General features: G+C 46.1%; 1 protein-coding gene across 1 annotated transcript in view; it reads left to right on the forward strand.

Moving 5' to 3' along the window:
• PKD2L1 (polycystin 2 like 1, transient receptor potential cation channel) overlaps positions 1-26,547 on the forward strand; it is a 39,712-nt gene extending 13,165 nt beyond the window's left edge. The window contains exons 2-15 of the mRNA XM_035137878.2: positions 2,445-2,558; positions 7,429-7,556; positions 9,156-9,409; positions 10,896-11,120; positions 11,853-12,081; positions 14,376-14,546; positions 16,082-16,263; positions 16,932-17,052; positions 18,537-18,635; positions 19,841-19,962; positions 20,781-20,898; positions 21,020-21,156; positions 22,268-22,415; positions 24,224-26,547. Of these exons, the coding sequence (XP_034993769.2) occupies positions 2,445-2,558; positions 7,429-7,556; positions 9,156-9,409; positions 10,896-11,120; positions 11,853-12,081; positions 14,376-14,546; positions 16,082-16,263; positions 16,932-17,052; positions 18,537-18,635; positions 19,841-19,962; positions 20,781-20,898; positions 21,020-21,156; positions 22,268-22,415; positions 24,224-24,421 (2,246 nt within the window). The 3' untranslated portion in view covers positions 24,422-26,547. The remainder of the gene's footprint in view (positions 1-2,444; positions 2,559-7,428; positions 7,557-9,155; positions 9,410-10,895; positions 11,121-11,852; positions 12,082-14,375; positions 14,547-16,081; positions 16,264-16,931; positions 17,053-18,536; positions 18,636-19,840; positions 19,963-20,780; positions 20,899-21,019; positions 21,157-22,267; positions 22,416-24,223) is intronic.
• The last annotated feature ends 455 nt before the right edge of the window (positions 26,548-27,002 follow it).

The raw sequence follows: 27,002 nt of genomic DNA on the forward strand, positions 1-27,002 counted from the left end.
AGGAAGCTTTAGAAGCACGGGGAGGAAGGAGGAAAAAGCTTCGCTCGCACGATGTATTAGTATTGCCTATTACAGCACACTTTGTTCTGTTCCATTCTGAGTGCTTTTGATTAGGGGTGTGGACAATATCCATCACAGATCGCTGATAGCAGGTGCCCTTAGAGCTGAACCACTTGAGACTATATTAAAGGAATGGAAACCCTTAGGCTATTGATGTCGATACACCTACTCGGCTTTTAAGTGGGGGGGTCACATGGGCACCAGATAAAAGTTTAAGTAGGAAGAAGAAGAAGACGAAGACGATGAAGAAGCCATTAATGGTCTGACCTATCTCATCAGCTTGTTAGCTGATGAAAACAGCGGCTTGATGAAAGAAAACAATGTTCAAACGGAGCCCGGCCCATGTTCTTAGGCTCAGGTTTGGCACCGCTGGGAGCATGAAAGAGCATTTGATTTAGATCTGGAATGGCAGCCGAGTGCATGAGCTCCGTCAGGCTGCCTCAGTGGGAGGGGTGGGGAGCAGAATGCGTCCCGTCAACTCGGCCCTGGTTAGTTGCAACACTGGATGTAGAACGGGAGCAGTAAGGTGAGACTGGCATGGTGCTAACGCAGCAGCAGAGCCAATCGCTCCCACTGGCCTCACTGTCAAGAGGTGTAGAGAGAGAATCGCTAATTGTATGATTGAGCTAAATCTGATAATATAGTTTGCATTGTATAATTCTGACTGTATGGCTTAGCCCCCCCCCCCCTATTCCTGGGTGCTTTCCATTGCCCCTGTGCCTCTGTGTCAAAGTGTAATGAAAACATTCGGCAGCTAGACAGGATGGCCTTGCCAGAAAGTACAAGGTCTGCATCAGGAGATGCTCAAGGTCTACATCAGGAGATGAAGCATATATCAGGCACAAGAGGCAAGACAGACAGGAACTCAAGCCCCCACACTCAAGGCTGCTTGAGGCTGGCACCGGGGTAGCATTGCTGAGTCAGCATGTGTTTATGAGAAGGACAGGACACAGGAAGATCCGTATATGTATTTGTAACCTATGACCCTCTTACGTGCGCACACTTACAGAGTGGATTCCTGCGGAGGGGGAAGGAGCCCAAGAAGTGTATAAGAATCTATGCAAACTGTCTTTCTTTGCTCTTGTCGTGAAGAGTGATCACCAAAGGTCTCTCTATATAGAGATTAAACTCTTTCTCTGAATTCAACCCTCAGTGTCATTATTGACTGTCTTTGTCCCTGCCTGGGCGTAACTTAAGGAACCCAGCTTAGGCCAATAAGGCAACAGAGGAGTGGGGATGCTCTGCCATACTGACTGCTACTGGTTTCCACTCCAGCTGGTCATTATAAGAACCACTATTTAATTTATAAGAGCTGGTTCCTGTAGACTCACACACTGGTCAGCTCCCATTTTGACTTGAAATGTTCGTATTGGGCTTCTCAGAGGCAATAAGAAGGCGGGGGGAGCACCGCCCCGCAATGGCGTTCTCCTTAGAGGTGCCGGAACTGCACTCCAGCACGCTCCGGCTGAAAAAAGCCCTGCTTCTGACTACAACATACCAAAGCCAAGTAATTGTGCTTTATTCTGTAAAGACAGCACCCTTGGAGCATGAATGAGATACAATGAAGGTGCATAAACAAACCACTCCAGTATCCGCCTCTATTCAGCATTAGAATAGCAGTAACAAGAAGTTTCTCTTGGGGGTTGCTGCTCTGATAGGGGGACCTTTTCAAATCCCAGATGGGGGTGGTCAGCATTCCTTCTTTGGATTGTTTGGCAACAGTGTTGAAGTGATTATGTGTCCTTAGCAATGGTACTGCCTGCTAAGTGCTAAAGCCTTAGAGTTGCCTCTGCATTTTGTTTTATAACTTTTATTTCGTAGTTGTTTAGACGTCTTAGTCGTGTTCAACTCCCTGTGATCCCATGAACCAGAGCATGCCTTGGAAACTCTCACTTTCTTCTCAAAGCTTCTCCTTTTTTATGTCCATGGAGTTTTCTTGGCAAAATACTGGAGTCGTTTGCCAGTTTCTTCTCCAGGTGGATCACATTTAGTCTAAACTCTCGGCTATGACCTGTCCGTCTTGGGTGGCCCTGCACGGCATAGCTCATAGCTGCTTGGAGTTCTTCAAGCACCTTCACCACAACAAGACAGTGATCCATAAAGAGGTTAACTTTCTTTAGAAGTGACTCATTAACTTTCAAGGAAGGAAGGAAGGAAGGAAGGAAGGAAGGAAGGAAGGAAGGAAGGAAGGAAGGAAGGATCTAGGGCCCTTGCTGGGCTGGGGCCTGTCATATTATGCCTTCCCCCTTCACTCAGTTTTTCTGGAGTTGTACTGCTCACATCAGATGAAGCACTCTAGGGCAATTGTGCTGTGGATTAGCACCAAAATAGATGAATCCAGAGGCACATTTATTCACTTCTTTCCCTTTCCTCTCTCTTTGCAGGACTTTGGGGCACCACACTAACGGAAAACACCGCTGAGAACCGAGAGCTTTATGTAAAGACCACACTGCGTGAACTGTTGGTCTACATTGTATTCTTGGTGGATATCTGTTTATGTAAGTTTGCCCGGGCTGCTTTTCCTTTGTATTATTCACGTGGGTGGTTCCAGCCCAATGAGGGACAAATATTCTTATAGAAGGCTTGTGTTTGTTCATTACACTTGCACCCTACCTTTTGAGAAGGTGGCTTTTGAAAAGACGAGTTCTCCATGCAGCAGCAAACTGGGCCCCGAGGATAGGGCGGCAGAGATACTGTAGTCTACTGGGACCCTAGTTCCTTTACCAGGTGTTTAAGTGGCCAGTTTCTAGTGCTTGTTCCTGAGGCTGGGTGTTTGGGACAGAACAGAGATTCAGTTGGCATACTGTCCCCTTCATTGTCCCAAAGCCGTGAGACATCCCACTGAGACACCCTTCTTGAGAGTAGCTCAGAACCTCATGACCTCCATGGTAACCATGGGGCTGTCTCAAGAGATGCCAAGCCCACAAGCTTTGAACTTGGTTTCCTGGACTGGATTGCAGTAGGAGAAAGTAATAGTGCCTTCTTGGCTTCCCCTCCTTCCTCTCCTGCCCACAAATTTGTTGGTTCTTCTAGGGCAGTGTTCCCCAAACTTGGGCCTCCAGCTGTTTTTGGACTGCAACTCCCATCATCCCTAGCTAGCCAGACCAGTGGTCAGGGATGGTGGGAATTGTAGTCCAAAAACAGCGGGAGACCCAAGTTTGGGGGACGCTGTTGTAGTGGAAGGAACAACCCATTCTCATTTCGTAGGAACATCCACATTTTCTTGCAGCTACTTGGAATTTGACATGCGTGGTTAGAACTTCCACAACACCCTGATGTTTCCCCCCTTCCCATCGCAAAGAACTATGCAGGAAGGATGGTCTGAACGATAACATAGACGGCCGTTCCTATTGTGCTCTCTGGGTAGATTTAATGCAGCTGTGTGCCAAATACTAAACCACTTTGTGTGGGCACAACAATGGCTGTTTGTTTTGGGAAGATTTATTGTTATCTCAAAGGCGCACCTGTGATGTCTCATAGGGCAACAGATTATATTTCATGCACTCCACGGTGGAACAGGTATGCCAATAATAGTTATCACTTGCAAACAGGGGGGACAAAGCTCAAATCACTCTTCTCATACAGTAATGATGTTCTGATCTGGGCAAAAGAGGAGCTTTGGAAATGTGTTATTGTGTAGGGTGCCTATCGAGTTTTCTCCCCACTGAGAATCCTGCTATTGACGTTACAGCTTAGGCAGTGCTTACGTCTCTCTGAGTGCATGCATGCATATGATAAGTTTGATCCCGCTCACAGATCTCTCTCTTAGCGGAGAAAGCACGGCACAACCTGATCCCTTTGCTGAATGGATGAGGCATTCGTCCTAGGAGCTAGGACTGGTTAAAACGGCAATGACGATCCAAAACCATGTTTATGGCCATAATTCCTGGTAGGGTTTTTTTGTCACACAAGCCCTTATATAATAACAATAACAATAACAATAACAACAACAACAACAACAACAATAACAATAATTTATTATTTATACCCTGCCCATCTGGCTGGGTTTCCCCAGCCACTCTGGGCGGCTTCCAACCGAATATTAAAAACAGTACAGCATCAAACATTAAAAACTTCCCTAAACAGGGCCGCCTTCAGTTGTCTTCTAAAAGTAAAATAGTTGCTTATTGCCTTGACATCTGCTGGGAGGGCGTTCCACAGGGCAGGCGCCACTACCGAGAAGGCCCTCTGCCTGGTTCCCTGTAATCTCACTTCTCGCAATGAGGGAACCGCCAGAAGGCCCTCGGTGCTGGATCTCAGTGTCCGGGCTGAACGATGGGGGTGGAGATGCTCCTTCAGGTATACAGGACTGATGCCGTTTAGGGCTTTAAAGGTCAGCACCAGCACTTTGAATTGTGCTCGGAAACATACTGGGAGCCAATGTAGGTCTCTTAGGACCGGTGTTATGTGGTCTTGGCGAGAGTCGCAGTTTGGGGGTGGCTGGTCTGAGGGAAAGTGGACCTGCCCCCTGCTGAAAATGTTTGCTGATCCCGGTATAAGTTGTGTCACACAATCCTCCCCGAGCTCCTCCCAGGGCTGGGGAAAAGGTTAATTTAACCTCCGGTTTGCTAGTAAAACTGAATTGCTGTGTTTGTTGCGAAATGATCCATATCTCGGTGCTACTCTCTGTGCAACTGAACTGGCTTGGGAGCCTGCTTGAAACAGGCCGATGCACATGAAAGTAGCAAACGTAACTATGGCTGCCCTGTTATAAAGCATGCAAATAGGATGAGTCAGGAGGACATTGGGAAATGTCCGAGTTTGAGGCCTCCGAGACCAGCCTCAGATAGGATCTACTAATTCTATGGGTTAGTCTCCACTCAGGGAAAGTAGACATGGACTCCTACTGGTCACAGGGCTCAGGGCTCATGCACACGCCCCCTTGTTCTGTGCCTAGACAGGTCCAAGTAGTTTTCTACTTGCCCCACAATTTCTAGGCACGGCTTCAAGCGATTGCCGTTTGTTCCAGTTCAGCGCTCAAAGTCGGCTTTCCCCGGAGAAATCGACAAGGCAAATGGAGGTGCGGTTAAGCCCACAGTCGTAGCTTCGAATGAGGGGGGCTGAGGGATGGAATCGGGACTGAAATTAAGCTGAAGAGATCTTTCAGATCAAGGGCACCAACTTGAATAAAATATTGTGGGGGCCCAGATAAGCCCCATCCTGCATAATTGGTCACATGACGCGGTACATGCACACCATTCGAATGGCAAAGCCTATCAACTGGGGGGGGGGCTCGGCCCCTAGAAGTTGGCTCCTATGTTTCAGATGCTGATTTCCAGCAACCAGTTATTAGCTGGGGCAGTTTCTCTCACCAGAGAGGTTTTCTTTTAGGAGTACAGACAGCCCCCCTGCAGCTAGACTTCAGCATTATGGATTCCACAAAAGTTTTGGTCTCTGCATGTTTGTTTTATATAATCACTGCAATTCATTCATTCATTCATTCATTCATTCATTCATTTATACATACCCTGCCCACCTGGCAGCTCCCAACAGAATATTAAAAACACGACAAAACATCAAATATTAAAAACTTCCCTAAATGGGGCTTCCTTCATATGTCTTCTAAAAGTCAGATAGTTGTTTATTTCCATGACATCTGATGGGAGGGCGTTCCACAGGGCGGGTGCCACCACCGAGAAGGCCCTCTGCCTGGTTCCTTATAACCTCACTTCTTGCAGTGAGGGAACCGCCAGAAGGCCCTTGGAGCTGGACCTCAGTGTCCAGGCTGAGCAATGGGGGTGGAGGTGCTCCTTTAGGTATACTGGGCTGAGGCCTTTTAGGGCTTTTTTAAAGGTCAGCACCAACACTTTGAATTGTGCTCGGAAACGTACTGGGAGCCAATGTAGGTCTTTCAGGACCGGTGTTTTATGGTCTCGGTGGCCACTCCCAGTCGGCATATTCTGATATGCCAAAGGATGCATCATCGCCCTTTAAACGGTCCCTTTAGGATCTATTGTATGTTGGAAACTCTGTAAAATGTGTTAAGGATAATTTTTTTTACAGAAAGGGAGGGCGGCCACCCTTGACTGCTGCAATGCTGGCTAATCTGTAGATCAGGTGCTTTCGATAGCCTGAGATTTTAGCCTGAGCCTGTTTCCTTCCCCTTGATATAAAAGTTGATACCTTTCATATTTTTATTGATACTGGCACCGTCAAGATTTTGCCTTTGTTGTAAATTCTGTATCATTGATGCTGCCTAAGAAAGATTTTCCTATCACTCAAACCCCTTCCCATTCCTGCCTCGAGATACTCTAATAAAAAAACACTAGTTTTAAAAATATTAATATTTTATTGAAAGAATTTCATTTTTTAAGAAATAAAACGATACAGAGAAAAAGGGGCACAGTGAGAAAAAAGTGTGTGTATATCAGGTAAATAGGTAAAGGACCCCTGGACGGTTAAGTCCAGTCAAAGGCAACTATGGGGTTGCGGCGCTCATCTCGCTTTCAGACCGAGGGCACCGGCGTTTGTCCACAGACAGCTTTCCATGTCATGTGGCCAGCATGACTAAACCACTTCTGGAAACACCATTTACCTTCCCGCCACAACGGTACCTATTTATCTACTAGCGCTGGCATGCTTTCAAACTGCTAGGTTGGCAGGAGCTGGGACAGATGTCATCCACTGTTAGTGTGACATCTGCGTCACCATTTCGGCAACCAACTGTTCGATATCAGGCGAGTACTGTGTCAGGGCCAGCTTCGGGGAATCCTTAAGGTGCTCATCTGTCATGTTTGAACGTTGCATACTCTTTGTCATTTTTAAATATGAAAATGCAGATTCACACAAATAAGTAGAACCAAAACATGAGCGTAAAATTTCACTGCATCTTCTCAAATTTGGAAATTTCTGTCTGGGCACAAACTTCCAAAACGATTCTTCTTCTGCACGGGCCCTCAGAAAAATGTCATTTTTCAAAGTTAATATCTCATTTTTCAAAGATATTTTCCACAATGAGTAATTTATACTGATAGTGACGGCAATTTTTTTTAATGTCCAAATCACATTTGAATGGAAATGACATGTACTCTACAATTAATTCAATTTTTTTGGAAGTCGTTATTATCCTAATATGTATGTAGATATTAATTGCATACTACACCCTGTATAAACTCATTCCAAATGTTGTAATATTTATCCAAACAAAATCTAAATATTTAAGCAGCCTGTTCATACCTTACGAGTGTTGTCATACTGCCAATCCATTGATCAAAGGGGATCATATCTGCATTCTTCCAACTTATCAGTATACAGTAATTAAACTCACCTTCCTGCCCCGATATTGCATACTTAAGCCAGCCAGGTGGAATGAATGTATAAATCCTATTGAAATTCTTCCTGTTCCCCCCCATCCTGATTTATCTCTAGTGACTTACGGGATGACAAGTTCAAATGCCTATTACTACACCAAAGTGATGTCTGAGCTCTTCTTGGAAACTCCTACAGATAGTGGTATCTCCTTCCAGGAGATTGGAAGCATGGCTGACTTTTGGAGAGTGAGTACCAGACAAGCTGTGTGCTTGTTTCCTGTTTCAGATTTTCCTAGCAAACTGAAAGTGGCTCTCGTAAATTGGCTTATCGTAAATAACTGACTTGAACTGGCCGTTACAAATCGGCACTGGTTCAGCTGAAAGCTGTTCGTCCAACAGCTGAAAATGGATTAGCAGGAACAGAAGAGAATTTTCATTCGGTCCACATTTGAAAGCAGATTTGTGCCACCGGGACACGTAGATCAAAATGGAATCATTCTTTGGATTTTGCACCTCTCCGAACTTTGCAAAACAGTTCTTAGCTCCAAAAATGTTTAAAGAAGAAGAAATGTGTGCATTTTAGGTTTAAATGTGCACTTTAAAATATTGCTATAAAATACATGTTTAAATATGTACTTTTGGGATAATGTATGCATAGTTACCAAGTCTCCCGTTTCCCCGGGGAAACCCCCATTTTTAAAGCCGTTTCCCGATGTCATCCCGAATGGCGAAATATCCCGTAATCCCCCTGGATTTCTTCCGGTGCCGCTCTGCCCATGTCTGGGCACCGGAAATCAGGCAGCGCCAGCACCGGAAGTTGTTTCTACGCATGTCTGGACATGCTGCTGATCCCGTATTTTTCTAACTGGGACTTGGCAGCTATGAAGATATGCGTTTAAAAACTATCTTTGAAGAATCTTTTTTAAACATTCAAATGAATGAAGAAAATGAATGGTATGGACTTACGAAGGAACCCGTGTGAGAGAGACCCAGGCCAGAAATAGAACGACCTATTCATCCCAGCTGATCAGGGTTCCTTTTCAATTTGTATAGACATCAAGTCTGCTGTCTGGACTTGGGAATCAGTTGTGTTGGTGACTGCACAATGAGCTATGTGAGAAAATGTACACACAGCCCATGCCATCATGCGTTAGCAATTTGTGCACATGTCAACTAGTAGCCTGTTGGCACACCTACTTCCCCCAGCACACACAAAGGGGCACTCCCACCCTTGGGTGCTCAGAGTCATAGCTCTTATCTGCTTGCCTCACCCCCCAGTGCACGCCCAACTTGGCTCTGCTCCCCAACCTTTTAGGGAGGCCTGTTATACCCATAGCTGCCAAGTTCCGGCCTGAGAAATAAGGGACTGGACCGGAAGTAGCAGACCGGAAGTAGCGCTGTCGCCATTTTGGAACTGGGCGGAGCATGCTCAGAAGCTACTTTTGATGCTGCTCTGCCCTATTCCAAAATGGCCGTCACACCAGAAATGGCGCTGCAGCCATTTTGGAACTGGGCAAAGCAGCATCAAAAGTCGCTTCTTAGCATGCTCCGCCCAGTTCCAAAATGGCCGCCGCGCCAGAATAAACCGGGGGGAAACAAAAAAATCTGTTTTGTCGGCTGGGAACATAAAGAGAGACTTGAAAGCTATGGTTATACAAGGAGGGTCCTAACTGCTCCCCATCCCCTTTTAAACTGAGATTCTCTGCAAACAAAACCCAATAATACATTTAGCCATATGAGAATATGGCAACCCTAGTTTCCAGTCTCCGGACATTCTGTGTGCTGTTTGTTGCTGTCTCAGATCTCACGTCTTTCTTCTTCCCCCCTTTCTGCACATCTCCGCAGTATACTCAAGGCCCTTTATTGGACAGCTTGTATTGGACCAAATGGTACAACAACGAATCTCTAGGCCACAACACTCAGTCGTACATCTATTACGAGAACTTGCTGCTGGGGGTGCCACGAATGCGTCAACTGAAGGTGCAGAACAACTCGTGTGTGGTGCACGAAGACTTCAAGGAAGACATTTTTGGCTGTTACGATGTCTACAGCGAGGAGAAGGAGGACAGGTCCCCCTTTGGGCTCATCAATGGAACAGCGTGAGTAGATCGTAACTTCTGCCTTTCTTGAGTTTCACAAACTAAGAGTTTGGTCATCCTCTTAGTTGTCTGCACCTTCATATTCTCCAACATTTCTCTGATGGAAATAGGCATGTCCTATTCTGTTTTTATTGTTTTTATTATTTTTGTTGTTTTTATAGTTTTTCTTATTTTGTTGTTTTTGTTGTTTTTGTTGTTTTTATTACTTTTGTTGTTTTTATTGTTTTTATTACTTTTGATGTTTTTATTATTTTTATTATTCTATTTGCACCTATCGGACTGGGTTGTCCCAGCTACTCTGGGCAGGTTTTAACGTACATGAAAACATAATAAAACATTAAACATGAAAAAAAACTCCCTATTCAGGGCTGCCTTCAGATGTCTTCTAAAGGTTGTATAGTTACTTGTCTCCTTGGCTTGCATAACTCCATACCCTCTGACATTTCTCTGATGAAAATAGGGGTGTCCTATGGAAAAGTGGGACATTCCAGGATCAAATCAGAAACCAGGATGGCTTCTGTAAATCCAAGACTGCCCCTAGAAAATGGGCACTTTTGGAGGGGCTGCGGTTGGCATGGGAGGGGGGACACCTCCGCAAGCTGTTTGGGTTTGGAAGCCGGTGGGAAGTCAGGAAGGTTATTCTGAGACATGATCGGAGCAAGCAGGGACTGGTGGTTCCCAGCCTGGTGGTGCTTCTTAGCCACCAGGGGGCAGATAACAGTAAAACCAAGGCCAGCTCAAGATATTTTGCCGCTTGAGGCAAAACAGAAAATGGTACTCATGTACTTGCTGCTGCCTCCGCTGCTGCCTGAGGCGACTGGAGGTGACCTTGACACGCTGAAGGTGGCAGGGAGAGAAAAGGAGGCCAGAAAAGAGCAGGCGGCAGCCCTCCTCCTCTGAAGTGGGGGCTGTGGGTGACAAGCACAGGAGGCCGTGAGTGGCGTGACCCTCAGGGTCCTGGATCTGCCACCTCTCCCAGCTGTCCCCAGCATGCCTCCTGAGGCAACTGCCTCAAGGAGACCAATAGATGGGCCGGCCCACAGTAGAACTATTGAGTAATGAGCTGTTTCCGAGTTAATTTCAAGGTGATAGTTCTTACCTTTAAATAAACCATGAACCCGGGGTTCAGATAACATGCTAAGCCTAACCATGGAGCCAAACAGGAGGAGCAGGGCCTGCGGGGGAGCAAAGAGGCCAGCCATAATCTCCGTTCTGGAAGCCCGCACATGCGCTCTATGCCTTGTTTCGGCGCAAACTGAGCCAATGTCGCGTAAAGTGTTCCAAAAATATTTGATGTAAAGAATATTGGCCAGAGTTCCCAAGAACTGTGTTACTGGTTGTGTGTATCTGTGGGGCATTAGGTTAAATCCTTTTGGGGGCAGGGGGGCGGGAATTCATGTGCAATATGCATGTGGCATCCCGAGCCTGGAATAGATAACATTTTGGCTTTGTCCATTTTGGCTCTTGTTGCACCTTCTGTGTGCAGGTGGCAGTACCACACAGAGGAAGAGCTGGACGGTTCCTCTCACTGGGGCCGACTGACAAGTTACAGCGGAGGAGGTTATTACATGGATCTCAAAATGACCCGTCGGGAAAGCGCTAGAGCTCTCCGAGTCCTGAAAGAAAACTTGTGGCTGAATCGGGGAACTCGCGTGGTTTTCATTGACTTTTCTGTGTACAATGCCAATATCAACCTTTTCTGCGTCCTGAGGTGGGTGGCAGCTCTTCTTCCTTCCCCTGTTCATTTCTGCAAAACCATCTACAGTGGTACCTCTACTTACGAATTTAATGCGTTCTGAACGCACATTCGTAAGTCGAAAAAAATTGTAAGTCGAATCCCATAGGAATGCATTGGGAGAAAAAAAATCGTAAGTCTATCTAAAAATTCGTAAGTAGAAAAAATCCTATCTAAACAGCATCCAAGATGGCGGACGGAGCTCCATTCATAAGTAGAAACATTCGTAAGTCGAGTCATTCGTAAGTAGAGGTACCACTGTATTTCCCATTTCCCATATCATTTAATGTGTCAATACACAGGGAAGCTGTTAATATTGCAGTTGTTGTATAAGGAATTGTTATCTTGACTGGAGTGCAATTGAAATTAATGAGATTTCGGAACGCAGAAACAAAGCAAATAATCAAACCATCTATTCTAGCACACGGGGGGGGGCACCTAAATTATACAATTTGTTATCAGGATGGTTGGTATTAGTAATTGCATTATAATTTGGCATTGTTATAATGAGGCTATTATTGGAATGCAATTGAAAACTAATAAAAATTATTACCAAAGACTGCAGAATAGTTACAAAACCCATTTGCAGAACAGGTGAGTTCATCTTCCAATCACGCTTTGTATATACGCCTATTGATCTGCCATCCTTCTTTGAGGCACGTCAATGGAACCATGCAGCCCATACGCATCCTCTTCCCTCCTTATTAGGTTGGTGATTGAATTCCCAGCCACTGGTGGCGCCATCCCGTCATGGCAGATCCGAACAGTAAAGCTCCTCCGCTATGTCAGCACCTGGGACTTCTTCATTGTTGCGTGCGAGATCGTCTTCTGCGTCTTCATCTTCTACTACGTGGTGGAAGAGATCTTGGAGCTGCGCATTCACAGGCTCAAGTACTTCACCAGCATCTGGAACATCCTGGACATTGTTGTCATATTGGTGAGATTTCTTTCCATTCATATTGAAGGAATCAGGACCGCCAGTGATGATTACACAGGAAAGCCACATAGCTTGGGTCAAAGAAGGCCACAACTTTTATTGATGACAGATGAAGGGTTTGGCAAGGTATTGAGAAACTAATTTGACCATCAGCCTGCCTGCTGAGGTATATACCATTTGGGGTCAACCCGAGGAGAAGAGGACCTAATGGCACACATCAAGGAGGTCCCCCCTGTGGGATTGACACCTTGAGGAGTGCTATGGACCTCGCCCCGGCCTGGGTGTCAGGAATGAGTCAGCTCCAAGCAAAAGGTTGCAGCTAAATGCAGAAAACAGCCAGGAACAGAGAGGCTGCTTAGATGAAAGTCAGATGGAGGAAAGCCAGCAGCTGCATACTCCGGCTCCTCCTGACCTTGATGTGCAAGCTGATAAGACAGGAACGGAGAGCAGGCTAGAACGCAGTCAAAGCTCGCCGAAAGCACAAACAGGCAGGAAAGAGTTAAGAGACAGCCTCTCAGAGAATGGGGAAGAGGCAGAAGCTGACCCACTCAGTCCGAGATCTTGACAAATGAGAGTGCTGCAAGATAGGAAGCAAAACAAAAGACGTCAGAAGCGAAAGTTCAGTTGCTTCTGGTCACACAGTAGCCGCCCGGAGCTATCTGTTTGATTTTGCAATAAATCCTCCTTTTTAATTAGCTATGCTTACAGTGTTAAGCGGGACACGGGTGGCGCTGTGGGTTAAACCACTGAGCCTAGGGCTTGCCGATCAGAAGCTCGGCAGTTTGAATCCCTGCGACGGGGTGGGCTCCCGTTGCTTGGTCCCAGCTCCTGCCAAGCTAGCAGTTCAAAAGCACGTCAAAGTGCAAGTAGATAAATAGGGACCGCTACAAGCGGGAAGGTAAACAGTGTTTCCGTGTGCTGCTCTGGTTCACCAGAAGTGGCTTTGTCATGCTGGCCACATGACCTGGAAGCTATACGCCGGCTCCCTTGGCCAATAACGCGAGACGAGCGCCGCAACCCCAGAGTCGGTCACGACTGGACCTAATGGTCAGGGGTCCCTTTACCGTACTGTGTTATCTAGCTGAGAACCTGGACTTCTGACACTGAGTTTCCAGACAAAAGCAGCTCCTCCTGGATCCCTTTAATAGGATACCTCTGCCCTTTTAGAGGGGCAGGCAGAGGCACCAACCTCCCCTCCATCAAAGACTAAGGTTGTCCGGGAGCTGACAAGGAGAGCAGCTCGTTCGCAGATCAGAGAAAGACAGGGAAACAACATACCCTCTGACATTCATCTGATGAAGATAGGGACGTCCTAAGCAAAAGGGGGACACTCTGGGTCAAATCAGAAACTGGGACGGCTTCTGTAAATCTGGGACCGTTCCTGGAAAACAGGGACACTTGGATGCTATGCAGGGCTGGATTTAAGTTGAATGAGGCCCTAAGCTACTAAAGGTAACGGGGCCCTTTATATGTCCAGCTGTTTTGTGTGTTGAATATATGCCATATGGTAATTTATGGACCTAATAGGTATCTAAAGCCATTTGCACATGTTGCCATGCAACCGCTCCATGCAGAATGTAGGCACCCTATATATATAGAAATGAGCAAACCAGCGATATTTTAGGGAGCAGGCTAGCAGGCTTACATCATAGGAGCTTTAGCTTATACGTAAATCCGGCACTGGTCGTATGCAATATGCGAAGCAGCTGACTATGTTAAGTATGAACACCTTTGCAGAAATTATATGTGTTTCTCAACTAATTAGCAAGTGACAGGAGAAACTGCCTTGCCCCAATAGTCTTCGTTCCAAAATGCACTTCCACCTAATGTCTAAGAAACGAAACTTTCATTGGGAGGGTGTGATAGGGCTGTTAGCATAAATCCTATGCAAGGAAAAAAAGCTGCATGTGACTGATTGTTTACATTATAAGACTGCTGTAACTTTCCCACACACAGGAGACAGTGTAACTTGATCTCTTGTCATGTGATATTCTTTGTTCTGTTTCTACTTTCACTTCTGACTGAATGAGAGTGATGGCGAATACACTTAACCATCGCTCCCTAATAAGCGTAGTTAAAAGCTACGATTGTTTGCTGTCTTCTTTACCGAAGCCAGTGGCAAGAGAAAGAATATAGGGCTTTACACCCCGATATTCTAACAAGGGCATTGTATCTTTCCTAAGCACCAAGCACAAGGCTGGCAAAACAATTTGTGCAGCAGTTCTAAGTCCGAAAGAATGATGAGGCTCCACTCTCTGTAGAATTTCCTTTAAATCCCAGGTTTCCCCCCTCAGCTTTCTATTGTAGCCATCGGATTCCACATCTTTCGCACCATTGAGGTCAACAGGTTGATGGGACAGCTTCTGAGAAACCCCAGCATCTATGCGGACTTTGAATTCCTGGCTTTTTGGCAGACTCAGTACAATAACATGAATGCTGTGAACTTGTTCTTTGCCTGGATCAAGGTATCTATCTATCTATCTATCTATCTATCTATCTATCTATCTATCTATCATGTATCATCTATCTATCATATCTATCTATCTATCTAATCTTTCTTTCTTTCTTTCTTTCTTTCTTTCTTTCTTTGATTTCTATACTGCCCTTCATCTGGAGGATCACAGGGCGATTTACAAGATAAAAACTTGGCTTCCTGACTATGAATCTGTCTGTTGTCAGCCAAAGATTCCAGCACTCCTTGGATGGAGCATCCATATTATGCATAGAATCGTAGATTCGTAGAGTTGGAAGGGACCCCAAGCGCCATCCAATCCAAGCCCTGCAGAAATCTCAACTAATGCATCTATGATAGATGGCTATCCAACCTCTGCTTCTAAACCTCCAAGGAAGGAGAGTTCACGACCTCCAGAGGGAGAGAGACCATTCCACTGTTGAACAACTCTTACTGTCAGGAAGTTCTTCCCAGTGTTTAGTTGGGATCCCCTTTCTTGTAGCCTGAAGCCATGTGTTCAGGTCCTACCCTCCAGAGCAGGAGAAAACAAGCCTGTTCCCTCCTCCGTGTGATAGCCCTTCAGATACTTAAAGATGGTTATCATATCTCCGCTCAGTCTTCTTCACCCTCATCTTCTCCCCTGCCCTCCAAGGGTGCCATCTCTAGGGGGCCCTGGGTGCTCAGCACCCACACCACATGGCCCCCAACGCAACTTCCGGTGCCTCGTGAAACACCAGAAGTCACATGCAAGGCACACAGCAGAGCGGAAATACAGGGCAAACGACATGCTGTATTGAATGAATACAGGGTGTAGTATTTTACATTGACATGCGGGACAATTCTGTATTATACAGGACGGGTAACAACCCTACGACAGCAACTGGAAACGTGCTGAAAATGGACCCCTCGACACTTTTAACTGCGGTTCTTTGCAAGGCGTATCATTTTCCCTCTCTGGTTTTTGGCGAAAACTATTTATGTGCTGTACTCAAGCTGGCTGAGGACGGCATGCTTTCATTGGCTGGGTGAAGTCCCAAGTAGTTCAAAAGTCCTCCAGGTTTCGCTGCTCCATTGAAGCCTAAGGCAGCAGCTGCTTACCAAACAATATGGGGGGGGGGAAGCGTTTTAAATGTTGAAATGAAAAATTTCCAGGGAGCCACCTACCGGATGTTGTGTGCAATGTCTACCCCTTTTGTCATGAATGAAACAGGCCCGTTTGGAAAACTGAGGAACTGTCGCACAACCACAGTACAACCCCTTACAACCTGATACACATACGGACAACCCCCTATTGGAGGGGACCTTTCTGTTTTCAACAGAGGTATATTGGAGAGTATGGAACAGACACACCCTGCTCTCTCAAACCATCAGCCACAGAAGACGGTGGGAGACTGACCTGCATCTGAGCCATCCCATTAGCGCCCTGTCGATCTTTGTCACTTGAGAGGAAGTCCATAAATTCCCCCAGACTTTCTCCTCATCCCATCTCACCTTAACCTGCCCTTAACCTGCCCTTAACCTGCCCTCCTCTTTTCCTTCCCCATCCAGATATTCAAATACATTAGCTTTAACAAAACGATGACACAGCTCTCCTCCACCTTAGCCCGCTGTGCCAAGGACATCCTAGGCTTTGCCATTATGTTCTTCATCGTCTTCTTTGCCTACGCCCAGCTGGGATACCTTCTCTTCGGGACCCAAGTGGAAAACTTCAGCACCTTTGTCAAATGCATGTGAGTGGATCTTCCTTGCCTTCTCCTCCTAAGGTTTTTGGTCGCATGCCACCACATAGGTTGGTAAGCACTGAGTTGTGCTGCATCACACACCTGCTCTACATTTTATAGTGTGTGCCTGATTGTGTAGACTAGCGTGTGCAGGGTTTGTTTGTTCTCCTGTTTGTTTGTTTGCTTGCTTGCTTGCTTGCTTGTTTGTTTGTTTAGGACAAAAGTAAAGGTAAAGGTAAAGGGACCCCTGACCATTAGGTCCAGTCGTGACCGACTCTGGGGCTGCGTGCTCATCTCGCATTATTGGCCGAGGGAGCCGGCATACAGCTTGCAGGTCATGTGGCCAGCATGACAAAGCCGCTTCTGGCAAACCAGAGCAGCACATGGAAACGCTGTTTACCTTCCCGCTGTAGCGGTTCCTATTTATCTACTTGCATTTTGACATGCTTTTGAACTGCTAGGTTGGCAGGAGCTGGGACCAAGCAACGGGAGCTCATCCCGTCACAGGGATTCGAACCGCCGACCTTCTGATCGGCAAGCCCTAGGCTCAGTGGTTTAACCACAGCGCCACCTGGGTCCCCTAGGACAAAAGTACAGACCACTTAATCATATTTTTCTGCACCCAGCGAGGCATTCTGCCATACATTGCTGACCCTCACCCCCTTCCTACCTTCCAGCTTCACCCAGTTTCGCATAATCCTCGGCGACTTTGACTACAATGCCATTGACAACGCTAACCGGGTCTTGGGGCCTATATATTTTGTCACCTACGTCTTCTTTGTCTTCTTTGTGCTGTTGGTAAGTTGTGTGTTATTGCTTTCTATTGCCTCCTGCTTACAGAGATTACCGCTGTTTCCCAAGTGTCCCTATTTTCCAGGGACAGTCCTGGATGTACAGAAGCTGTCCCTGTTTCTGATTTGATCCTGGAATGCCCCACTTTCCCTTAGGACGTCCCTTTTTTCATCAGAAAAATGTTGGAGGGTATGAAGTGATGTGACCTCTGAGCCAAGTAGATAGGAGCAAAAGCGTTGGTATTTTGCAAAGAGATGAAGCTGCGAAAAAGCCCGCTGGAAACCACTCCAAGACCTCTTGCGTTTTGGAATATATTAGATGCTGTTCTCAAGTTATACACCAGCAGGCAAACAAACAAACAAATTATTGTCACAACAGCTCAATGTAGGGCCTTGCTCTAGATTTGGGAAGTCTTTCTGCTTTACACCAACAAAATATTGCAAACAAGATGGCAGGAGTCCCAGCTTGGCCCCATGGCCATGGGAGGCCCAAGGCCGTGGGTGCTATGCAGCGTACATGGCTCTGGCACTGAAATTTGTGGGTGCCCAGCCCCTTCATGGGGAATTTTGTGGGTGCTCAGACACCCAGGGCCCCAGGGCGTTGGCCCCTATGTGAAGCAGCGGTGCCAGACTTAACGAAACAAAAATGCTTGTATATTTTATTCGGGATTGCTCAAAGCAGTGCTACCCGGAGCAAGCAGCAGTTCTTTGCATCTAGCAAGTCTCAAGCAAGCGTGCTTATAAGTGGTGTCATGACGAAGAGCTTTGCACCTCCATCTTCTTTTCTTCTCAGTATTGTCTAGGTCAGGGGTGAGGAACCTGTCGCCCTCCAAAAGTTTTTGGGCTCCAGCTCTAATCAACCCGAACCAGCATGGCCAATGGCAAACCCTCCAAGTGTCCCTATTTTCCAGGGACGTCCCTGATTTAGAGAAGCCGTCCCAGTTTCTCATTGGATCCCAGAATGTCCCGCTTTTCCTTAGGATGTCCCTATTTTTCCTGGAGAAATGTTGGGGAGGGTATGGATTTCTTTGACACACACCCCCCAGCCGTCTGGTGGCAATCCAATATAGGGAAGTTTTTCCAATGTTTTATTATGTTTTTATATGTGTTGGAAGCTGCCCAGAGTGGCCGGACAACTCAGTAAGATATGTGGGGTGTAAATAGTAAAATTATCATTATGGAAGAGGACGTCCCTATTTTCATGCGCGAAATGTTGGAGGGTATGCAATGGTCAGGGATTGTGGGGGCTATAATAAAATGACTGTTCCCCCCTCCCCCCTCAGCACTGAACTAAGTGGTTTGTAGGACACTTCCTTCTTTTTGGCACTGCCACTAAATAGGTGGAGTGGGACAGACTTCCGGTATATAGGATTCTTGAAGTTTTAAAGTTGGGAGGTATAATTTACTTTCATTTGCTCCATGGAGCAAAGAGGGTGCTTTATGTGTCTAGTCCACATGGAGGAATCGACCCTTCTGTTTCTCTTCCCACAGAACATGTTCCTGGCTATTATCAACGACACATATTCTGAAGTCAAAGAGGAGCTTTCAAACCAAAAGAATGAACTGCAGCTCACGGACATCCTGAAACAGGTTCCTTCATTAATTGAAATCCACATTTCCTCTTCTGTGAAATGTGGATTATGTTTCAGAGGGTCTGCGCCTTGAGTAAACACTCGCCATTATAATGCTTTTCTGGGAAACGATAGGTGGTGGGCAGAGGGGAATTTGGGGTGTTTGTTTGAATCCTGTCAATGAATGGTATGTGGGATAAACGGGGATTTCCCGGGGAATACGGGAGACTTGGCAGCTATGCTCCCAGTACATTTCCGAGCACAATTCACAATGTTGGTGCTGACCTTTAAAGCCCTAAACGGCCTCGGCCAAGTATACCTGAAGGAGTGTCTCCACCCCAATCAATCAGCCTGAGGTCCAACTCTGAGGGCCTTCTGCTGGTTTCCTCACTGCAAGAAGCAAAGTTACAGGGAACCAGGCAGAGGACCTTGTCAGTAGTGGCGCCTGCCCTGTGGAACGCCCTTCCATCAGATGTCAAGGAGATAAAGAATTACATAACTTTTAGAAGACATCAAAAAGTCTTCTAAAGGGATGCAGGTGGCGCTGTGGGTTAAACCACAGAGCCTAGGGCTTGCTGATCAGAAGGTTGGCGGTTCGAATCCCTGCGATGGGCTGAGCTCCCGTTGCTCGGTCCCAGCTCCTGCCAACCTAGCAGTTCGAAAGCACGTCAAAGTGCAAGTAGATAAATAGGGACCACTACAGCGGGAAGGTAAATGGCATTTCCGTGTGCTGCTCTGGTTCACCAGAAGTGGCTTTGTCATGCTGGCCACATGACCTGGAAGCTATACGCCAGCTCCCTCGGCCAATAATGCGAGATGAGGGCACAACCCCAGAGTCGGTCATGACTGGACCTAATGGTCAGGGGTCTCTTTACCTTTAAAGGCCACCTTGTATCAGGAGGTTTTTAATATTATTTTTATTTTTATTATTAAATATTAATATTATTATTTTTATTAGTGTGCAACCACTCTCTATTATTATTATTATTATTATTATTATTATTATTATTATTATTATTAAGCTCTTCAGACACACTGCAGAGAGAACTGGAAGGTGTGCAGGGGGGGGGGCATGTGAACTCACTTTGATGTCTTGCGAAGGATTATTCTGATTTCATTGTGACCATATTCCAGACTCTTCATGTTGCTGCCATGCCTCTTCTCTCTGCCTGCAGCAGGGTGAGGCGGCAAGGCTGAATTTTTCTATGCACCTTTTAACTCCAGGGCTATAATAGGACCCTAATGAAGCTGAAGCTGAAAAAAGATCGGATCTCTGACGTGCAAAAAGCTTTGCAGAAAGGGACCAAGGAGCTGGAATTTGAAGACTTTAAGAACAGCTTGAGAGAGTAAGTGGCTTTAGAGCTTGCAGTGAACCTTCTCAGCAGTCCCTCATACTGCAGACTGGCATCGTCCAACAAACAATGTTTGATGCTAGACTTCCCCACATATCTTAGTCTCACTGTGGGAATGTTCAGGGAGGCAGGAGAGGATATATTGTTTATTAATATCCTTCCTAACTTGCACTAGCAAGTTTTATAACGTAGCAGAGTTTTACATTCCCCTTTTAAACGCGCAGCAGATAGCTTGTTGCAGGCTTGTTTAAGCCTCTCACAATAAGGTTCCTGGTAAGTCCCTTTATTATCCCTCTGAAAAGAATGAACACGCCACAATCTTGTTTAAAGTACATAAGTTTACTCACATCATCAGTTCATAGTTGGATCCCTGAAGGCAGACTTTAGTTACAAAGTACTGTATATACATTTGGATCTATCCCATATGGGGGAATAATCCCAGTGATTGCAGGCTAGCAGTCCTGAAGTTCACACGACGAAAGGAAGATGGAGAAGAGTCGAAAAGAAGAAAGTGTGTTGCGTGCCTTGCCCTTTTTGTCACCTGGGCAGGTAAGGTCACGCCCGCCTCTAGTCACATGCAAGAAGAAGGATGCTCCAGGCCAGGAGGAAACAGGAAGTTTTCGACTGGCTGGACCAAACATTCCCCCGCATGTCTTCTCTAGGAAAAGAAGGAATGTTGTACTTGACTGCTCCTCATGTATCACATCCCACACTCACAGCATATGCTGAAGGGGCATCTATAATAAGAATGTTAGGTGTTCAGGCCCTGTGTTTCAGCTCCATTCTCTCTCCTGCTGTCCTTCCTTCCATAGGCTTGGCCATGCTGAGCACGAGATCACAGCAGCCTTTGCAAAGTTTGATAAAGATGGGAACCAAATTCTGGATGAGGAGGAGCAGAAGAGAATGCGGAACGACTTGGAGGAGAAGAGAGTAAGGATGCATTCTCACTCTGTGTCACAGGAGTGCCTTTGATTGGGGTCCTGAGATTTAAAAGGACGATGATCAAACCTGAACACAACAAAATGACTGGCTTCTTCTTCTTCTTTCCTAGGTTGCTTTGAATGCAGAAATTGAGAATTTGGGGAAATCCTTCGGAGACAACAATTTGGACGGCCCATTTGCTATTGCGGATGCAAAGAACAACCAAGGAAACAAATCTAGCCTGGTGTCTGAGGAGGAGTTCCAAACGTCTGTATTATTATTTAATTCTATTAGTACCTGTTAAATACACTCATCAGAATATACACACCCAAAAAAGAGATCACTAAATTATATATTATGCAAAACATAGGTATGGCACCTATACTCCATACCTTCCAATGTTTCTCTGATGAAAATAGGGACGATCTATTCCATCATCATCATCTTTATACCCCACCCACCTTACTGGGTTGCCCCAGCCACTCTTGGCAGCTTCTAACATATATAAAAACATAATAAAACAATACACATTAAAAAACTTTCCTGTACAGGGCTGCCTTCAGATGTCTTCTAATAGTTGTATACTGTACAGCGCTTTTTTCTTTAAAAAATGTTTAGGGGTACTCTCATTTTGACTCAAGAAAATCACCGTTTTATAGATCAAATCAGGGAAAATAAATACAGTAAACGGACAAAAGTACAAAGAACATGCATTACTCATATTGAAATACTGCTCCTCAATGAGGCCAAACTTTTATCAGTAAAACACCACACATTCACCTTCCACCCTGCTTCACACATTAAACGCTCACTTCCATCTGAGAATCAGGAAAAACCGGGAAAGGAAATCACAGTGCTAGATTTCAACTCCTACTTCACATGTTAAACGCTCGCTTCTGTCTGAGACTCGGGGGGGGGGAAACATTGTGACAGGAAATGAGGCCACCATCGGGGGTGGCAACGGAACTGACGATTCACCATGCTAGAAAAAAACCTTTTAAAATTTAAGATTTTTAGTTTCTTCTCCCGTTAGATTCACAAAATGTTTAGGAGTATGCTAGACCCCAGAAAAAAGCAATGGTTGTGTAGCTACTTACTCCTTGGCTCAGGGGTTTGCCTAACTCCATACCATCCAACATTTCTCAAATAAAAATAGGAGGAAAAGCAGGGCATTTGGGGATGAAATCAGAAACCAGGATGGCTTCTGTAAATTTGGGGCTGCCCCTGCAAAATAGGGACACTCGGAGGGTCTGATACTCCTTATATCAAATGAATTTGGAAGAGTTGGGCTCAAAACTAGAAGTGGAGATTGGGAATAATCTCTCCTTTGCACAAAGAGGTCAGCATGATGGGAACAAACCTCACTTTTCTTCCGCAGACTCCTGAGACGGGTTCTGCAGCTGGAGCATTCCATCGGGGGTGTCATGTCCAAGACGGAAGCCTTGGTGGTTAAGCTGGAGGGGCTGGAGAGAAGCAAATTCAAAAACAAGGACTCCACGAGCAAGCTTCTCAACAACATTAGCAAAGTAGGTGTCTGTAGGTTCCGATTGCAACGTCCTATCTACTCAGGGTGCAGAATCCACATTTACTCGCTCCACCCAATGGAGCGGGGCAAAGGCTTTGACCTGGTTCGCCAGTCACATGAAACCCAAGTTTAAAACAAACTGTAGTTCAATGCGAATCAATTATTGTGCTGGCCCACACTGCTCAGAAGTGTCTTGAAATTGATTTACAGGTGGTATTTAACTCCGAGTAGGCTTGCTAAAATGTATATCAGATAAGTGCTGGAGATGCAATGAGGTTGAGGGAATGTTCTTTCACATGTGGTAGACTTGTAACAAGGCAAAAGAGTATTGGGAAATAATCCATAATGAATGCGGGGGGATGTTTAAAAGCACGTTTCCAAAAAAAAAAAAACAGAGTCATTTTTGTTAGGGATAATACAGACGGAGATTCCCAGGTGTCAAAAAAGGTTATTTATGTATGCCACTACTGCAGCCCGTGTTTTGTTAGCCCAAAAATGGAAAATGAGTGAGGTCCCAACTAAAGAAGATTTGCAACTTAAACTGATGGAATATTTGCAGCTTGCAGACTTAACATATAGAATAAGAGAACAAGAAGAACATACATTTAGAGAAGAGTCGAAATTTTTTTTGAGTATGGGGGGGGAATTGTGTGCATTTGAAAACATTGGCAGCATTAAGATGAATTCAACAGTGTAAATAAGTTTTGATGGATGGGATACTGAATGGTTTAGTTTTTGTAAAATATGCAGGGATTTATGATATGCAAAATGAACCATGGAAAGAGAAGAAGGGAAGTCATTGAAATTTCAAGGATGTTTAAATTAGTATTTTAAATTGTAAAACTGAAAGTGTGTGTGTGTGTGTGTGTGTGTGTGTGTTTCCAGAGCACTCCGCCCCTGCTGGTTTCTGGTTTCTTGCATCATCTGAACTCACCTTTACATTTCCCTGTGGACTGGTGGTTTCATGGGCGTAGGGGGGGGCAGGGGGCAGTTGCCTCCCCCTAGAAGCAGGGCCGCTGGCCAGCCTGCCCCGCTGCCCGGTGCCGTCTCCCTTCTCCCTGGCTGGCTGTGGGGCGGATGGAGGAAAAGCCCCAGAGCTGCACAAAGCGTTTGGCTGGCTTTCCCTCTACCCGCCCCGGCGATCGCGGAGGGGGAGGAGGGGATTGGAACAGCCCGATTTCGGGCTGATCCTGGTGTCCCCTCGCCCCTGCCAATCGCGGAGGGGGAGGAGGGGGTCAGAACAGCCCGATTTCGGGCTGATCCTGACGCCCCCTCGCCCCTGCCGGTCGAGGAGGGGGTCTTTGCATAGGGATGGCCAGACCAATCTGCCACCCCTATCACCTGAACCAGAGCCTATCCGCAACCTTACAAGTTGAGAAAATTTGCTACGTGGCAGGCGAAACCCAACTGGCACCAGCCAATCAGCCAAGTGGGGGAAATTCCTGCCGTGTCCCTGTCCCAACGACAGGCGACACAAGACGGCATAGCAAGGTAAAGCGCAAGCCCTAAATATAGGGAGAGGTGGGTGGGTGTACCGATGCACAGAGCCCCAAAGAGGAAGCTCAGGGACACGTGCATGGGCTTAAATAGAGGTCCCTCGATCGCTTTGACTGGCGTCCCTCTGGCCCAATTGCACCCAGGATCGAGGGACCTCCAATAGGGTGTTGTGGCTATCCAAACGTTCCCACCCACAACACAGGGTTTGGCTGCCAGGTCGCACCGCAACACATGCCCTCTGGTTAGGGAGGACCCGATTCTGTCCGTAAGCCTCTGAATGAGCAGCTGCCTTTCCCTTTTTCTCACTCGCAGGAAGAACAAGGAAGTCTGGTTCCTCAGGATGCCGAGTGGGTCATCAAGGAAGAAGGTGGATTGGAGAGGCAGGAGAACGGTGTCCGCGTAACCCCCCTGAGTGGCAGCCGTGCTCTCTACCCCATCGTGCCCAAGACGGAGCTCCCAGGCTCTCAGACACCCAAGAACACCCCACGGCAATCTAATAAAAGCTTCTAACTCGTTTCTGAACAACCCCACTTCGCTAATAAAACAGCACCACAATTTCCGCTATTTTACTACTTTTAGACTAGTCAGGGCTAAAAGAAACAAAAACACCTATGCGTGATTTTAATTGTGCTTTTCATCCCGTGGTTAAGACTCCCCATGTCTCGCTCTTTCCAAAACGCAACCGCGAGGGCCTCAGTCCAGATCAGAGCTGTGGGGTGAGAGAGAGTTGAACCTCTTCTCATTTTCCTGCTGAAAACTCCCCCACCCCCAATGTTGGATTTCTTAAAATTCATGCAATGTTCAATCGTTAAAAATTGCAGCAAATCGGAGCTGGCAAGGAGGGTGATTTAGAGTGGCTAAATGACACAGGGGCACAGAATAACCCTTCTTTTATTGGGGAAATCCGTAGCTACTTTTTGTGGCGTGGGATTCAAAAGTGCAATTAAAGTCTCTCCTAATTTCGCCCCCGGAAGAGAAAGAAGACAGTCTTCACAACACAACCAGGCTTATCTGTTTGGCTCCATGCGATGAACTGTAATGGAGCAGGATCAATATTTCCTCCGGGCATTGAAGTAGGGGGAGCAGATTTCAGATCTGGATTTAAAATTTGCCACTGGATTCTATATGTTTCAAATGGACCCCAATCCTGCTCAGATAGACTGAAAGGTCTGAAAGTTGTTGTCGCTTTGCACAAAAATATTTTTCAACATGTATTTCAATTCGATGCAGGAAAATCATACCCACACTATATATTATAATAAATATAATTGAATGGTATGTATTCCGAGTGCTGTAAATAATAATAATAATAATAATAATAATAATAATAATAATAATATGTGCAACATGTGCTTAAAATAAAACAAATAGGGCAATTACGATAGACAAGGAAGAACATAACGTTTCCATCTGAGGCAGCAAATTTCCACCACCTGCATGCATGGCTAAATAGATACCTGTGTATTTATTGCATATGGACTGGTTCCAGGCCGGCAGCTTGTTGAGCATTCCCCCTAATTTGTTTGCGCAAAATTTGTGGGGAGCTTAGGCAAGGTTAGCCACTTATGGAGCTTTCTGATTTGTTTGCGAGGAAGTTACAAAACCGTGCGTCAGGCCATTACTATCCCATACTTCCCAGTGTGCCCCCTAAATTTGCCAGCGTGTGACTGATTGCTATCCAGAAACAGCAACAATCTGGAAGTTGGTCTGGTGCAGATGGAAGCTTCAAATGGCTTCTTTGTCTATTGTACACATGTTCTCCCTGACTGTTCCTTTAAATAATGGGGAGGCAAACTAAGGCCCAGGGGCCGGATATGGCCCAATCGCCTTCTGAATCTGGCCCACGGACGGTCCAGGAATCAGCGTGTTTTTACATGAGTAGAATGTGTGCTTTTATTTAAAAAGCATCTCTGGGTTATTTGCGGGGCATAGGAATTCGTTCATTCCCCCTCCCCCCCAAAATAATATAGTCCGCCCCCCCACAAGGTCTGAGGGACAGTGGACCGCCGGCCCCCTGCTGAAAAAAGTTTGCTGACCCCTGCTTTAAATAGAGGTTGCAGATATTATAACCTAAAATTCCATGTATCTTTTGTACCTCTCGGTAGAGCCCAAAACCGTATGCAGAGCCTGGGCCATTGAACCCAGGGCTGGACTTATTGCTATCACTTGCCAAGCCGGTCCAACTCCTCCTTCGCCTCTGTGTGGCCCCTAACACAGAGGGGCCCCCCTGGCCTGGATCTCCTGTTGGCAGTGTTTTGCTTCTGAAGGCCAGCACCAGCCTTAAAATACTTCCTTGCATTGTGTAGTTTTGTTCTCTGCTCAGACCCTGCAAGCGCTCAGCCATGTGCTAGATCATACACACATCTCAGCACTGCTACTGATAGATTAGGCACGATAACCTGTCATGTCTTCCCATCCTTTTGTGTGATGCGCAATGATTGTCACTCCGGGCTAGGGTTGGACTAGATCCCCTTTGTGCTCCCTCCCAACTCTGCAAATCTACGATTCTATGGCTATTGCTATGCAGTGCCGTCACCTGCGCCGTATTGTCATTTGTGACTTCTTGTATTCTTGTAAAATAAAATAAAAAGGCGCTTCTGGTTAAAATATCTAATGTAACTCGAAAGGAGTAAAGGATTTTTCAGTGAACAATACGTACACACTGTGGGTGGTTTTCTTTTCCTCCCCTCATCCCCACACCCCACACCGCGTCTGAATGTTTAAAAGGAACAAGTTTCTGACCGAATAAATCCCCGATTGCCTTAATCAAATGAAATGCAAAAACTGATTGGTTTTAACAGTGCTATATTTCTAGAAAAAGAGGTGCCAGGACTCACCTTGAACGCCTGCCTTGTTCTCTTATTTTAAAAAAGGTATAAAGTAAGGTAAAGGACCCCTAGGCAGTTAAGTCCAGTCAAAGGCGACTATGGGGTTGCGGCGCTCATCTCGCTTTCAGGCCGAGGGAGCTGGCGTTTGTCTACAGACAGCTTTCCGGGTCATGTGGCCAGCAGGACTAAACCGCTTCTGGCACAACAGGACACCGTGACAGAAACCAGAGCACACGGAAACGCCATTTACCTTCCCGCCACAG

The sequence above is a fragment of the Zootoca vivipara genome, chromosome 5 (assembly GCF_963506605.1).
Source record: "Zootoca vivipara chromosome 5, rZooViv1.1, whole genome shotgun sequence".
Classification (NCBI taxonomy): Eukaryota; Metazoa; Chordata; class Lepidosauria; order Squamata; family Lacertidae; genus Zootoca; species Zootoca vivipara.